The 17,202-nt window shown below is 38.0% G+C and overlaps 1 protein-coding gene across 3 annotated transcripts in view; it reads left to right on the top strand.

Annotated features, from left to right (window-relative positions):
- The window catches only part of SRBD1 (S1 RNA binding domain 1), a 227,035-nt gene extending 223,514 nt beyond the window's left edge, over positions 1-3,521 (top strand). For all 3 annotated transcript variants that reach the window (XM_061155487.1, XM_061155488.1, XM_061155489.1), the window contains exon 21: positions 2,620-3,521. In XM_061155487.1, coding sequence (XP_061011470.1) covers positions 2,620-2,909 — 290 coding nt within the window. In that variant the 3' untranslated portion in view covers positions 2,910-3,521. The remainder of the gene's footprint in view (positions 1-2,619) is intronic.
- The last annotated feature ends 13,681 nt before the right edge of the window (positions 3,522-17,202 follow it).

A 17,202-nucleotide genomic window follows, 5' to 3' on the forward strand; every position in this document is an offset into this window, starting at 1 on the left:
TGTCTCACATCATCTTTATGATACCATGTTTACGGTTTGGCTCATTTCATGCTGGATTATGCTGTGTTGAGGTGGTTTCTTTGAAAAGGTTTGGGGGAATTTGTGTTCATCTGTCAAGCTCAATGTACCATTCCCTCAATATCTGTGTAAATTTGAAATTAATTTTAAGGTTGGAGAAAAATAAAATGAAACATAGAGTAAGACCTATGCCAAAAATGTAGGAGTAGAAGCCTCCTGGGTGGTCCATCCAAAGCAAATCCCTCACCCTTTGCAATTATTCTTAGGTGTGAATTCCATAGGTGTTGTCTAGCAGTGAGCAGTGGTTTTCAGGAAGGGTGGGAGTGCTATCCCTAAAACCACTACATTGGAAGGTTGGCAGATATGCTCTGTTCTGGCTTTTCTTGTCCATCTTTGTTTTTTCGGTCTTGATGTTGATTGTTCCATGATCTCAGTTACACTGTAGACTCAGCACAAAGGTCAGCACTCAGATTACACAGCTGAGTTAGACAACCAACAGCTAAGTTGGTCTTTACCTGATGATGCCTCTAGTTGAGCAGAAACATACACCTGGGCTCTAAATTGAGCTTACCAGTTTCTGCAGTATTTATCATTGTTTCAAGTGAAATGTCAAATAGATCTCTTTGGAACCGACTTTTGCCCTAGCATAAGTCACAGGTTTCTAGATGTCTGAGAACTTTTATTTTAACACTAAATACATCAGGAAGAAAAGCAGACAGTCATACATTTAAAGGAGCAGATAGTATTTTGAATGTTTCTGCATTTATGTTACATCTCTTTTTTTTCCTCCATTTTCTCAAAGTTACTTCCTTTCTTGCCTCATTCTTTATGCTCATCCTGTCTTCTGTTTTTCTGGTGATATAATCAACTCTATGTTATTAACACTCTGGTCGCCAGTTAGTTTCCATAAATTGTGTTCATCAGAAGCAACCTGGTGACAGGGACTGAGCGTGCAGCCTTGGCAATCAAAGTGTTAAAGTTCGCCTGGCACATGGAGGCTTTTCTGATTTCTCAGTGGCCCGGGCTATGGTAAATAGTTCTTGACTCTGATTTCCCATGCAAACTTAAGCAGCTGATCAGAAACCCTTGGGGAATTGTAGCTGCTGGACCTCTGTAAGAAAGAGGGACAGTTTCTGAGTATAAAAACAATACTTGTGGGGCCTCAGAGACCATCCTACCTCTGACCATGATCAACAACTTGGTTTCCCTTTGCTTTGACACAGTCCTTGCCCAGTGTAATGGCGTATTCAGTGGATTCTTTATTTTTGGAATTCACTCCTGAGCATCAGATGGAATTCTACACAATCAATTCTAGTGTTAGCATATTCCTTTTTTATGAGGAAAATGAGATTTAAGGTTTAAAGAGGGGGTTTGTTTTGTTTTAAAGGTAAAAAGTGGATTTTTTAAAAAAGAAAACCTTGATTTCAATATGGTTAGGCTGGGGGAGGGGAACCAAGAGGTGACCAGTTGTTAATACAAATGTAAAGGATAGTTTTAACAAGTAATCAGGATAAAGCCAACAGCTGTGAAGGAAAAGGAAATGGAATGGGTGGAGGGGAAAATGAGGTCTTAGTAAAAGGAGATCCAAGCATAGAATGTGTTCTTTGTTATTAGAATCAACATTCAGTAATCCTAGGAAAGGGGGCCAAGAGGAGCATGGGTAAATGGAATCCACAGATAATCCAAAAGTCCTGTTTCAATTGTTAGTTGTAACCTACTCCATCATAAAGCATTTGTTGTTGTTTTTGTTTTGCTTTAACAGGCTTTGTGCCTGTCTTTGGTGGGGGGGGTATTGTTAATGAACAGAGAAATGTATCTGTATGTGGGCACGAATGAGGGAAAGAGGGCTATAAGAACTTGAGAGTAGAGATCTGCTTCATCTTTGTTTCTTGAGTACCTGGTAGAGTGCTAATAGGAGTTAATAAATGTTTTATGAATTGAATTGAAAGAGGAGAAAGGAGATAAGGTACTGGCCCATCAGGGTTTCTGAGCAATAGATAATCAAGTGTCCATTCTTTTTGATTGTATAAATTTATTCAAAGTGGATAGGAATTGATCCTTGAGTTCAAATTTTGGGGGGAGAAATGAGAAAGAACATTTAAATTTCACCACATTTGACTAAACATTTATGGATGTTCTACCCACTTTAAACATTTTGAGAATTCAGTTACTTGGAGGAAAACTCCCACTCTCCTGTTAACAAGGGTCTTATTGTCTTAGTATTTGTGATTTAGCCTTGCATGTTCATTGAGCAAATGTACTTTCTCATCTCCTCTTCATAAAGAAAATAAGACGCTCTTCTGAGGCCCTTGTGTGTGGTGCTGATGTTCACAGGTTGGCAAGATAGAGTTTGAGGAGAAGATGGTGTTTGAGTAAACTTTCTTGAATTGTTTCTACTTTGCACATGCTGTTTCTCCAACTAGGATGCCTTTTCTCTGAAGTCAGGCCTATATCTTCAGCTCCTTTTATGTCTCCCCTCAATGCTTAATACCGGTCTGGGCACACAATTGATATGTATTCAATACTTACTCATTAAATCATGTTGTGTCTAACAATGCCTTATTATTTATACACACTGTCCATTGTCCCCTTTTGTTGTAGATTTCGATAAACCTGATTTCAAGAGAAGCATAGTCTGCTTGGAAGACCTGCAGGTTGGGACAGTTCTTACAGGCAAAGTCGAGAATGCCACCCTGTTTGGAATTTTTGTGGATATAGGAGTGGGGAGATCAGGGCTGATTCCCATACGAAATGTAACAGAAGCGAAACTTTCTAAGACGAAGAAGAGAAGGAGTCTTGGACTGGGCCCTGGAGAAAGAGTGGAAGTCCGAGTACTCAACATTGACATTCCCCGATCTAGGATTACCTTGGATCTCATTCGGGTGTTGTGAGTGTGTCACTGATGGCCAGACAGTGGTTTTATTCCCTCACTTCTACAGGTTGGCAAGAATAAGTCAGATGTTTGTGAGCTCTGGCTGGCAGATGAGAAAGAACTCACTTAATATCAGAAGTATTTTCCAAACATTTTCCTTATTTTTCCTTTTGAATAAATAGAGAGCTAATTGCTTGATTTCCTTTCCCCTTAGAAAAAGCAGCTCACAGACACCTTTATGTGGCTCCATGTAGTAACGATTTTCTGACCAAAATTTTATTTTTTATAACTCATCTTTGAATCCTTTTGCATTTTGTATAATAGACTGTTTCACTTCTACTTGCCAGCTTGCCTTGCTGGACTTATGTGGACTTATCTTCGTAGTTTAAATCGTATAATGTTTCTTGATAATAGAGTTGGCAGTATTTAATCCTCTCTTTTTATAGACTTTTTTTTTTTTTTCTTAAATCAGGCCTTTTGGATTCGACTTGTGATTTTCTCTTGCCAAGCAAACCAAAATATACCAATTAAACAGATCCTGATGTGGTCATAACCATCAAGTGAATAGCTCAAATTATTTCTCAGAAGAATATATGTATTGATCTCTACAATAAAATGTTGTGGTTAGTGATTTTGTTTTTGTTGTGTTGATTCAGTGAATTATCTAAGAGTCAGTCTTGATTGAAGTAGATATGGCACATATTCATACAAATTTTGTATAAGCCAGCTGTGCCTTTGGGGAAAATGGAAGTCTCTAGAAATCCCAAGAATGAAATTCTGTTTGACTTATCACAGAAAGGCATATTCTTTCATAAGCATAAATATTGAACTCCAAATGGGGATAGAAATGGCCCCCTCCTATAGATTGAATGTATCAGGTGTGAAAGGACGAAAAAACAAGTAGATAAAGCCAGTGACTCTTAACTCGCTCTTTTTTTGTTTTTCACCAGTGGAGATGGTAAATATTAGCAGGATCATAGAGGGTAAAAATGATTTAAACAGAGCCCACACTGGACTGATACCTTGTCCATTCTGGCTGCTTGATTTCCCTGAAGGAGTCATTTACATAACAGATTAAGTACCTGGTTTTTGTTTTTGTTTTTTTAATGCATAATGAGTAGATGATTACTAAAGAGGGTGACCAATCCTGCTTGTTTACCTGGGACAGTCAGTGTCCTCATTGCCCTGTCATAATTTTAAATAGTGCTTCTTTTTGTTTCCAAAGTGCCCCATTTTGTATAATGAATCATCTGATCATCTTTGTAGATTCTTTACCATCTGAGCTACCAGGGAAGCCCTTAATAGTAACAGTCCCTTACAAAGTGGTAAATCACACTATGTTTATTGATAGTTCTGCATGGTTCATGTTTCTCAAAATTTGCAGCCTTCCAACTGGTTTAAGTAGACCTTTTTAATGCCGTGGGTTCCTTAAAAGTATATAATGCAATTCCTGTTTGCCTGACGATTTCACTTCCGAAATGCTTTTTGTCTGTTTCTTAGTGGTCTTCAGCTAACAGTGGCTCTTAATGTTGTAACTTCAAGTTGGCCTTCCCGCTCACTCCTCCCTGTGTTCTTCCTAGTTCATAGTTTGTAGATCATTGATGAGTGATATGCATCTGAAGAGTCTTATTCTGAAGCCTGCAATATAATTTCAAGCAAATGCTTTTTTTAAAAAAATTGAGGTATAGTTGTCATATGACATTAGATTAGTTTCAAGCATACAAGATAATGATCTTATATTTGTATATATTGCAAAATGATCACAAGTAGTCTGGTTAACACCCATCACCACACTTAGTCAAACAAATGCTTTCAGGGAAGGGGCCTTCTCCCTGGGCACTTTGAACACAGGAACCAGAGTGGTCAACAGTGTGACTCATCTCTGTTGACCTGGTAGCTAAGCCCTTGGAGACACAAGAAGGACTTGTCCTGTTCAGCCCAAACATGGTAGTGCTCTGGGAGAAGAGGGCTCTTTTCATTTATTTCATGACTCCATAATGTAGCATGATGCTTGGTGGTCAGTATATTCAACTAGTTCTAATTCCTGTTCTACCAATAATCTACAATGTGCATTTAAGCTGGTACCTTTACGTCTCTGGGCCTTCTTTTCCCAAGTTTAAAACAGGGATGATGATAATAAAGCATTCATTTTTTCAAATTGTGTTGATGGCCTCCTATGTGCCAGGCATTGTGCTAGACACTGACCATACAATTGTTATAGAAAAATAGAGCTCCAAAAATGCCTTTATGGAGCTTGAAGTTTATTGAGGAAAAAAGAATCATTAAGAATCACATAAAAATATAAAATCACAAGCATGATAAGCAATATAATAGTGATAGCATAAAATAGATGAGTTGACTTTTACAGAAAAGTTAGAAAATGTTTCAGTGAGGTTTAACTGAGGTATGAAAATGACCAGAAGTTAACTGGGGCAGATGTTTTATTGACCTCAACAAGAATTGTTTCTGATAAACGGTGGAGATGAAAGCCTTACTGGAGTGGGTTTGAGAGAGTGTAGGAGGAGTTAGATTGGACATAGGGAATATAGATAATTTTTTCAGGGTTTTTTTGCTGTAAAGGAAAAATAGAAATAGAAGAGTGGCTGGAAGGGGAAAATGGAGTACAGGGAGAATTGTATCTTTTTTTAAAACAGAAGAAATAATAATATATACAAATAGAAAAGGTCCAGGAAAATTTGATACAGGAGGCGGAGAGGAGAATTACTGGGATGGGATCATTGGGTGGATGAGATTGAATAGATCTAGTGCACAAGTGATTGGTCTAAGATAGGGATACAAAGAGTCCGTCCATAGCAAAGTAGAGAAGACTGAATATTGGGCACAAGTGTAGTTAGGAAGATATAATAATGGATGCTCATGGGAGATCTCTTTGTATTGCTTCTATTTTCTCATTGAAATGCAAAAGAAGACTGAGACTAAAGTTCAGAGGGGAAAGGAGTTGAAAGTTTGAGAAGAAAAGAAAAGGTACCTCATTGTGGTTTTGATTTGCATTTCTCTGATAATGAGTGATGTTGAGCATTTTTTCATGTGTTTGTTAGCCATCTGTGTTTCAGTCAGAATGGAGGCTATCCAAAAGTCTACAAGCAATAAATGCTGGAGAGGGTGTGGAGAAAAGGGAACCCTCTTACACTGTTGGTGGGAATCCAAAATAGTATAGCCGCTATGGAGAACAGTGTGGAGATTCCTTAAAAAACTGGAAATAGAACTGCCGTATGACACAGCAATCCTGCTGCTGGGCATACACACTGAGGAAACCAGAATTGAAAGAGACACATGTACCCCAATGTTCATTGCAGCACTTTTTATAATAGCCAGGACATGGAAGCAGCTTAGATGTCCATCAGCAGACAAATGGATAAGAAAGTTGTGGTACATATACACAATGGAATATTACTCAGCCATTAAAAAGAATACATTTGAATCAGTTCTAATGAGATGGATGAAACCGGAGCCCATTATACAGAATGAAGTAAGTCAGAAAGATAAAGACCCATACAGTATACTAACGCAGATATATGGAATTTAGAAAGATGGTAATGATAACCCTGTATGCAAGACAGCAAAAGAGACACAGATGTACAGAACAGTCTTTTGGACTCTGTGGGAGAGGGTGAGGGTGGGATGATGTGGGAGAATGGCATTGAAATATGTAAATTATCATATGTGAAACAAATCTCCAGTCCAGGTTTGATGCATGAGACAGGGTGCTCGGGTCTGGTGCACTGGGAAGACCCAGAGGGATGGGATGGGGAGGGAGGTGGGAGGGGGGTTCGGGATGGGGAACACATGTACACCTATGGCGGATTCATGGCAATGTATGGCAAAACCAATACAATGTTGTAAAGTAAAATTAATTAATTAATTAATTTTTTAAAAAAATGAAAAGGTAAGAAAAAAGTGAAAAACCCAGGGAAATAGAGTATGATTTCCAAGCAGTGTTAGATGGTCTAATGGTTTAGTGATCAGTTGAATGTAGCATCAGTTAGTTTGCTTATATATTTCTTTAGCTACATCAGCTGCATGGTACTGGTCCAGGTTAGGTAGAAAGATGGATCTAATCAGGTTTGGGAGGTTGCCAAGTGAATACAATAGAAGGGCAAGAAAGTTGAAGTCATGTGAACAAAGAAATTATTGACCATGGAATTTAAGCCCAGTAAGAAGAAAAGTAAGAATATGAGGGGAAAGTGAGAAGCAGTGAGAAAGAATGGGATTGATGATGGATTATAGTTCCTGATGGAGTGTTATAGTGGAATTAATAGAGGATGTGAAGGTTGGGAAAGAGTAGTTGTGAAAAGTTGGATGTTTGACTCCAAAATTGAAGTTTTGGGGGTAGCTTTGTAACAGTGGATAGGGAATGATCATGGGAGTAAGTAACAGAGGCAGGGGAACAAGGCTAAGCTCATTAGAGAAGAGGAAGGTCTTCTATATGTGGATAATGATTTTTGGAGGCTGTTGCAGTAATGCAGGTAGGAAATTATGGTGACCTGGACCAGAATGTTAGTGTTAGACAAGGTGAGAAGTGGTAGGATTCCTAATACAGTTAGAAGGTGAAGGTTGAGTCAGACAGGGTTTCCTGGGGTATTTGGATAAAATATGGGAGGCAGATAGGAACCAGAGGGATGAAAGTATTACCTACTAAGATGGGAGGGAAGTTTTAGTGAAGAAGTTCATTTTGGACAGGTTAAATTTGAGATACTCATTAGACATCTAAGTGGAGGGAACAAATAGGTAGTTGGCTATTTCAGTCTGAAGTTCAGGGGAGAAGGCTGGGATAGAGATGTGTATTTTGGTGGTCACCAGCATGTAACTGTAGCCATGAGACTGAATATGATCACCAATGGAATAAATAGAAATACTAGGGAGCAGAAAGAGATCCAAGGGCTGGGTTGCTGGAAATCTTAAGACACTCAGCTATAAGTTCTTTGAATGTCTCTGTAGGGGCAGAGCCTGCTAGATGTATATTCAGAATTCTCCCCTTCTTCCTTACTAAAGGCATTCTCATCTGAGGGGAGCAGTAATATGACTAATAATGTGAATGTGGCCATGTGAGGTAACTCTGGCTAGAGAGTATCGGAAAAAGCCATGGGCTGGAGTTCTAAGGCCAGAAAGAGTGAGGGGGTCAGGCTCAGCTATCATGCTTTCCTTATCCTTTGCCCTGGCCCTCCTTCCTGCCTGGAATGCACATAGAATGTAGAGGTGCTGGAGGCCAGACAGTACATCTCCAGCACTAGATAGCAACTGGTGAACAGAAAGATAGCAAGTTCCTGAATCCGCCTTGTCGTTGTGGAGTTACTAAAGCAACCTTGAACTAACTGCCTACTCTGGACTTAATGCTGTTTGAGAAAAACAAAAGCTTCATACATTTATTTCAGCTGTTGGGGGGTGAACAGAAGTTTACAGCAAAATGCATTCCGTGACATAAGATTTGTGATAAGTACTCACCAAATGTTGATTGATTAGATGAATAAATAGCTAATAAGAGAGTTCAATAAAATGGTTAAATCCAGTTTTCCTTAAGCATGTAAAACAATATGATGAAATAAACAGTTCCTATATAATACCACACTATAAAATATCTAAAAATAATCTAACAATGCAAGATTAATATGCATAAAAATTATAAAACTTTACTACATATTAAAGTATATTATGTCCCTGGACTAGAAGACATGATACTGTAGAAAGATCAGTCCTTCAAAAATTATCATATCTAGATAGATAGATATATCTACTTTTGCCAAAATTCCAATCATCATTTCAGTTACCTTTGCTTTTTATATGTTTGTCTGTTTATTTAAGCTTTAAAAATTAAAATTATTTGGAAGAGTGTGAAAAAGGTCAAATCAATATCTTTAAAAAGTATTGAGTTGGATGTTACAGGGGAATTGTCCTGTCAGATACTATACTCCAAAACTTTCATTCAAATGGTGTGGTACTATTGCAGGAATAGATAAACAGAAGAGTGGGATGAACGGAGAATTCAAAATCAAGGGGAATTTATATATGTTAAAAGTGGCATTTCAGGTTGGGGTAAAATCATACTGCCACACTAAACACAAAAATTAGTTCCAGATGGATTAAACATAAATAAAAATTTAAAAGAACAACAAGCAAACACAGAAGGGCTTTGAGAAGTGGTTAAATAGCCATGTTTGTGGAATGCAAGAAAAAATATAGGAAATATGGCCCTATAGACCTAAAACTTCCGTTCAAAAGACTTTGTTGGGTACTTCGCTTGAGACCCTATGCCAGGTACTGGGGATGAAAGACGAACATGGTATCTTGATGATGTCTGCAGCATAGAGGTGTTGGAATTTAAGCTGCAGCAAAGAATATTTCAAGTTAAATATCATGGGCATTTTGGAGTTAAACTTAGCGTTGTCTACTTCAGAATATAGTGTCATCCCATCTCATCTGAAGCAACGAGACTCTTTTGGAATGCTTGGTTTTGGATTAATGGAGTGCTTGTGTTGAGGTGTCTGTACATCTAACCCTGACCTCAGAGTTAGCACTTGTGTTAAAATTGAAGGTGGAAAGAGGATAGGATGGAAAAACCAAAAATATATATAGTTGATCTTTTTATTTTGGCTTCCTGCCTAAAATCAGTCATAATGAGTTGGATTTAAATAACAGATCATGGAGAACTCCTGAATGACTGGGCTCACTGCCAGAGCAGTCCATTTCACAGGAAGAAAGATATAGATTTCTTCCCACTCACTCATTTTATATGGTGAGGATGATTCTGTGCATGATGGCTGCATTTATTATTTAGAGGGAGAGTGGGATCAGCAGACTCTTGTCCTGTCAGCACTAAAAATTGCCTTTTTAGAAATTAATTTAAAAACCACTCCCAGAAAGGATCTGCTATTCTCTGACCTCATATTGAGAATCTAAAAGATTTAGTATGCCCCTACTAAATGATTTTTAAAGAAAAGAGTCTAACCCTGAAGAAAGGAAATAAATGATTAATCTCAATACTACAGGGAAACCTCTCAAATACCAGAGAATTTGTCACAACTCTATAGCTCATCCATTGCGACAGGTCTGAAATAGCTCAGTCCTACAGAAAAGGTAAAGATACAGTTGTGTAGAGAGAGATGAGGTGAAGGAGGGAGAGAGAGCATTGGAATAGCTCAGCTTTGCTTTGTCTCAAGTTTCAAGTCTTGTTTTATCCAAGCAATTAGGCCAAGTATAAGTCTCCAGATTTGTTGCAGTATTTTGCAAAAGCAGCCAAGTAACAGAAGACTGACATCCTGCTTCCTAACATGGCCCACTTCTGACAAACTTTTCATCTCCTTATGGCCAGGTCCATAGTAACTCGGGAAATCTCAAAGGAGCAAGGCTTTGGATGCCTTTCTCCACCCCAGTGGCTGGTTCTTTGATCTTTGGACATCTGCCCACCTGCTTCCCAGGATTAAGTCTCTTGGCCGTGAAGGAGAAGGTGGCATCATTCAAAGTCAGACCCAACATTTGTTCATATTCTTTGCTTCACAGGGTTAAAATGATTCTGTGAAGCTAAAAGTCAAAAGGCCAACTGAGTCAAATTTGGTATAATTTGCTACTTCAATAACCAAAACAACTAAGTAAAATATACTGTCACTTTACCTGTAGTAACACCTACAAGAAACATCTGAAGTTATTTTTGGTCATTATAACTTTATTTTTATCTCTGTTTTTCCTTGTTGGAAATACATATGGTATAAAAAGTATAAATAATGAAATATAAAAGTTGAAAAATAAAAGCCCCTTGTCATTTGAGATGTAGTCACCTTTTATAATTTATGTATATCCTCAACCTTTGTCTATACATACTCTCCATATATAAAGTTTTTTTAAAAATCAGGGTCAGACTATATATATGTTGTCCTATGTTTTTTAACAATATAGCATACACGTCTTTCCACATCAGTACCCGCATATCTACCTTTATGTGTCTCATGATAAGTGTATGAACCATTGCAAACAGTGCTTCCGATGGAGTTTCTCACTAAGGAGGAAGTGAGTGAATCTGGGAGCCTCATAAACAGGTCCAGTACAGCCTGTGGAGCATTAGGACTGAAGTTCCTCCAAACTAACTTGGCTTACATGATCCACTAGCTCCTGAACCCACTGTCCCCTTATTCTCCCCCTCTTATCCCTTGCTGCTGTTCCATACATATGAAACTCACCTCTAACCCAGGCTCCCCAACCAGCTCTCAAGCAAACCAGCCCCAGAACCTCCCCAGCCCTGGCCTCACAATTTATAGCAGCAACAGGTAACCTAGATGCAAAAAACCTCTGTTCCTTCATTGTTTACAAGGTCCCATTAGATTACTTCCCTCCCACCTAGATCTCTAAGAACATTGAGCAGAAGCTGCAGATCCATTAAAGAAGAAATTAGAAATTCAAGCAGTGGGAAAATCTCTCTGCCTCATGGAGAGTTTGGCTCCTGTGTGATTGATACTGGAAGCTGTTGGAGTTGCAAATGGACCAGAGTCAGGGGCCAAGAAAACTAAAACTGACAATTAATTGGCTCTTAACCCATCACATCTTTTAAAAAAGGAAAACATACCCTCAGTGCCCCACCCAAGATAAAAACATCAAAAACCCTAGGAGAGGATATGAAAAACCAGACTGCGTATGTCTAATTTGACAAAGGGTTGTTTAAAAATAAATTGCTCAAGACAAAGCACAGATGAAGAGAGTTTCTTTGGGCTTTGGCCAATTCTTCACTAATAAAGTCTGCTGGCCCCGGTGAATAGAGCCAGGACCAAGGAAAATAGTCTGCAATATTTGTCTCTTGGAACATTACGTTGCTCTTGTTTGGGTTTTGGTTTTGGTAACAGCTTAATTGAGATATAATTAATTATTTAAAGGGTACAAATTAATGATTTTTGAGTTTATTCACAGAGTTGTGCAACCATCACTGTAATAAATTTTTTGTATAAATTAATTTATTTATTTTAATTGGAGGCTAATTACTTTACAATATTGTAGTGGTTTTTGCCATACATTGACATGAATCAGCCATGGGTGTACATGTATCCCCCAATTGTAACCATCACTGTAATAAATTTTAGAATTTATTTTCATTACCCTAAGAAGAAACCTTGTACCCATTAGCAGTTGCTCCATACTTTCAGCCCTAGGCAGCCACTGATCTACTCCTGTCTGTATGGACTTGCTTCTTCTGGACATTTCATATAATTGGAATAATATAATATGTGGCCTTTTGTGAGTGGCTCCTTTCCTTTAGTATACTGTTTTCAAAGTTCATCCATGTTGTAATATGTACCAGTACTTCATTTCTTTTTTATTACTGAATGATACTCCACTGTATGGATATACCACATTTTCTTTATCCATTCGTAAGTTGAAGGGCATCTGGATTGTTTATCACTTTTTGGCTATTATGAATTATTCTGCCATGAATATTCACATACAGGTTTTTTGTGTACACCTGTTGTTATTTCTCTTGGGTATATACCTAACAGTGGGATTGTTGGACAAACGGTGACTGTGTTTAACCTTTTGGGCAAATCTTTTTCCAAACTGCCTTTACCATTTTATATCCTCACCAGCAATGTATAAGGGTTATAATATCTATCCTAGTGGGTATGAGATGGTTACACAATGTGGTTTTAATTTGCATTTCCCTCCTGGATGATAATATTGAGCATCTCTTCATGAGTTTATTAGTCATTTGTATATCTTTTTTTGAAGAAACATCTATTCAGACTCTTTGACCACTTTTTAATTAGGTAATTTTTTCTGTATTGTAGTTCTTTATGTATTCTCACTATGAGTCCTTTATCAGATCTATGATTTGTAAAAACTTTATCATAACTTCTGGTCTTTTAAAATAATTTTTCTTGAAAGTGTCCTTTGAAGAACAAATTTTTTAAATTGTTATGATATCCAATTTATTTTTTTCCTCTGATTGTGTGTTTGCTGTCATATTTAAGAAATCATTGGCTAGTGAATTCTCTCGGGGTCCAGTGGTTGGCACTCCACACTCCCAATGCCGGGGGCCCAGGTCCAATCCCTGACTGGGGAACCAGATCGTGCATGCTACAACTCAGAGCCTGCAGGCCAAGTGAAGACCCCGCATGCTGCAACTAAAACCTGGCGCAGCCAAATAAAATTTTAAAGAAGAAAGAAACCATTTCCTAACTAAGAGTCATAAAGATTTACATCTATGTTTTCTTCTAAGAGTTTAGTAATTTTAGCTCCTACACTTAGGTCTTTGATCCATTTTGAGTTAAGTTGTATATGGACTGAGGTGGAGGTCCAGTTGACTCTTTTGAATGTGAGTATCCGGTTATCCTAGCACTGTTTGTTGTAAACACGGTTTTCCCCATTTAATTATCTTGGCACTCTTATCAATAATCAGTTGACTATGAATTCTGTCTTATAGACATGTAGGTAAATTCTGTTTGATTGATCTTTATGTCTATGCTTATGCCAGTACCACACAGTCTTCAGTACTGCAGCTTTGTAACAATTTTGAAATTGTTTCCTGTGAGTCTTCCAACTCTGTTCTGTTTCACAGTTGTTCTGGCTATTCTGGATCTCTTGCATTTGGTAAAGATACTAGGGTCAGTTTGTCAGTTTTGTAGAGAAATCAGCTGAGATTTTGATAGGGATTGCATTGAATCCATAGATCAATTTGGGAAGTATTGCATCCTAGCAATATCAGTTCAGTTCAGTTCAGTTCAGTCGCTCAGTTGTGTCCGACTCTTTGCGAACCCATGAATCACAGCACGCCAGGCCTCCCTGTCCATCACCAACTCCCAGAGTCTACCCAAACCCATGTCCATTGAGTCAGTGATGCCATCCAGCCATCTCATCCTCTGTCATCCCGTTCTCCTCCTGCCCCCAATCCTTCCCAGCATTAGGGTCTTTTCCAATGAATCAACTCTTCACATCAGGTGGCCAAAGTATTGGAGTTTCAGCTTCAACATCAGTCCTTCCAATGAACACCCAGGACTGATCTCCTTTAGGATGGACTGGTTGGATCTCCTTGCAGTCCAAGGGACTCTCAAGAGTCTTCTCCAACACCACAGTTCAAAAGCATCAATTCTTCGGCACTCAGCTTTCTTCACCATCCAACTCTCACATCCATACATGACTACTGGAAAATAGCATGTTCCAAATCAGAAACATGGGAGAGATGTCTTTCCACTTATTTAGGTCTTCTTAAAGTTCTTTCAACAATATTTTGTTGTTTTCAGAGTTTAAGTTCTGTACTTTTTTTGTTAAATTTATTCCTAAGTATTTTATTCTTCTTGATGCAATTATAAATGGAATTGTTTTCTTATTCATTTTCTGAATGTTTGCTGCAAGTGTATAGAAATGCAATTGATTTTTTATATTGATTTGTATTTTGCAAACTTTCTGAACTCATTTATTGCTTTTAATAGTTTTTTTTAGTGAATTTGTTAGGATGGTCGATTATAAGGTCATGACATCTATGAAAGTAGATAAGTTTTACCTATTCCTTTCCTATCTGAATTCCCTTTATCTAATTTTCTTGCTCGAGTATTCTGACTAGAACCTCCAATACAGTGTTGAATAGAAGTAGTGACAATGGAATTCTTGTCTTGTTCCTGATCTTAAGGAGAAAGAAGAATACTTAAGAATATTCTTAAGGAGTATTCAGTCTTTTATTATTAAGTATGATTTAGTTGTGAGGTTTCTGTTATTTGGTGATTGGTGAAGTTCCTTTCTATTCCTGTTTCTTTAATATTTTTATCATGAAGATTGTTGACTTCTATTAATATAGTATATTACATTAATTAATTTTTAAATGGTAAACCAGTCTTGCTTTTCTGGGATAAGTTTCGCTTGGTCATGGTGTTTGTTTTAGGTTGACTTGTGTCCCTGGAAAAATGTGTATGTGGAAGTCCTAACTCCCTGGACCACAGAATGTGACCTTATTTGCAAATAGGATCGCTGAAGATATAATTAAAGATGAGGTCATACTGAATTACAGTGGACCCTAATCTAATGTGACAGATGTCCTTATAAAAAGGAGAGATTTGGACCTAGACATGCACATGGGGAGAATATCATTTGAAAATTGGGGTCACACTGCCACAAACCGTGGAACTATAAGTAGGTAGGAGAGAGGCCTGGAACAGATACCCAAGAATCTGAAGGAACCAGTCCTGCCAACGCATTAATCCAGACTTCTAGCCTGCAGAACTGAGAGAGAATAAGTTTTTGTTGCTTAAGCCACCCAGTTTGTGATGCTTTGTTATGGCAACCCTAGGAAACTGAGACGATGTATTCTCCTTTTTATATATTCTTGGATTTGGTTTCCTAGTATTTTGTTGAGGATTTTTGCATCTGTATTTGTAACAGATGTTGGTCTGCAGTTTTCTTTACTTGTAGGTCTTTGGAGCTATTTTCTTATTGTTTCTCTAGGCTTACCAGGTACACCTAGTCAGAACCTGCTTTGAAATGAATTTATTCCCAGTGAGACAGAAACATTACTCCTGATAACTCTATTGTCTCTCCCCACTTTTGAACTTATTCTTGTTATCGTATTTTATTATTGTTACACCTATATGTATTTCAAACCCAACAGTGCATAAGTGTAATTATTACCTTATATAATTTTATGTCTATTAAAGAATCTGAGAAAAGAAAGAACAGGAAGAAGAAAGCAAAAAACTCTATTTATAGAGCTTGTTATATTAACCTTTTTCTCCATCATTCCTGGCACTCTTAATTTGTACCTGATTTTCTAAGCAAAGAGGATCCTCTGAATATTCTTGGTGGAGGAAAGGAGGTGGTGGTCATTTTAGTATGTACAGTTAAATTTGAGGACAGTTACTCTTGCAGACATGCATAAATGCATGGGGGTGGTCCCAGGGATAGAAATCAGGGAGGTAAGTTAGGAGGCAGTTGCAGCAGTCAAGGTACAGGTTCATGGGAGCCTGGCTTCGGCTTGATTTGGGCTCTATTGCCTTGTATATTGCCTTCTGGAGCTGGGAATGTCTAAGACAGTGTAAAAAGGCACTGACTCAGACAGAGTTGGGCATGGATAGGTACACTCATCAAGACTTGTTGATGCACTGAGGTCAATCCAAGAATGAACCCAAGATGGGAAAAAATGCCTGGTCTGGTGATTTGAGGGGCCTGAGAGAGACTTTCCCATGGGAAGCCTCTGTGGAGAACATGATGCCTAGCAAGTAAAGCCCATCCCAGGCCATGGTGATAAAAGAAAATTGCCACACAGCTATGTGTGAATGCAAGGCAGGAGGCGGGAGGAGGGCAAGGAGAGAGTCCTCTCATGCACGTGTCCCTGCAGCTGTCAGGGATGAGGTTACAGACCATGGACGAGAATGCAGAATTCCCCTTCCCTTTCCCAGGGCAGATGACCTTTCAGAAATTAAACAAATCAGTTCTGTGTCCTCAGAGGAGGCATGTTTGACTGCCTTGATTCAATGGACTCCATTGTTTTCAGGTGAAACCAGGTGATTCAATTCATCACTGATGTCTTCCTTAGGAGGTTTTGTCTGTAAATTTTCCTCTGGAATAATTTTGTAAGATCTGGATTAGACATGCCACTACATACAGTTTAAAGACACACATACACACACATACCCCTAAGTGCAGAGACATCGGTGCTATAATACATACTGGTTATTCTAGTTTACTAGGCAAGAGATTAACCAAGACCTGAGTAAGATTGTACTGATAAAGGTTCACTTGCAGAATGCTCATGGAGAATAATTGAGGGTAGCAAAAAACAATGAAGTTTAAAAATAACTCATCTCTCAAAGAAGCAACCAAAGTGAGAATTAGGGGAAAAAAAAAAAAAAATACTGCTTAGCACTGCTACTTTCATACTACCAAGTAGTCTCAAAATCATTCAATATTGCTTAAAATGACTGTGCCCCTTGGTATCCGTGGAATTAAATGCAAGTCTTCACTGAAGAATTCTCTCAAAAGTCCAAGGAATAAGCTGTCACAGTCAAAAATTTAAAACCAAACCAAACAAAAACAAGAAACAAACCACTGTGATAAGAGACAGCAGGGAAAATAAGAGCCCTCCCATGTGAGATACAGATTATAAAATACATGTTTGTAATATATTTGAGAGATGAGGTTGAACATATAAACCATTTGAATAAGGAAAAATAATACTTTTAAAGTGATCAAACAGGTTTGATAACTGAATGAATGTTTGGAAATGAAAAATATAGTTGAAATGTTTTGCCATGCCATACTGAAAATGAAAATTTTTACAAATTCAGGTATATCATTTCTGTTACCTTTATTTTTTTTTTAATACTCTACTT

The sequence above is a fragment of the Dama dama genome, chromosome 11 (assembly GCF_033118175.1).
Source record: "Dama dama isolate Ldn47 chromosome 11, ASM3311817v1, whole genome shotgun sequence".
Lineage (NCBI taxonomy): Eukaryota > Metazoa > Chordata > Mammalia > Artiodactyla > Cervidae > Dama > Dama dama.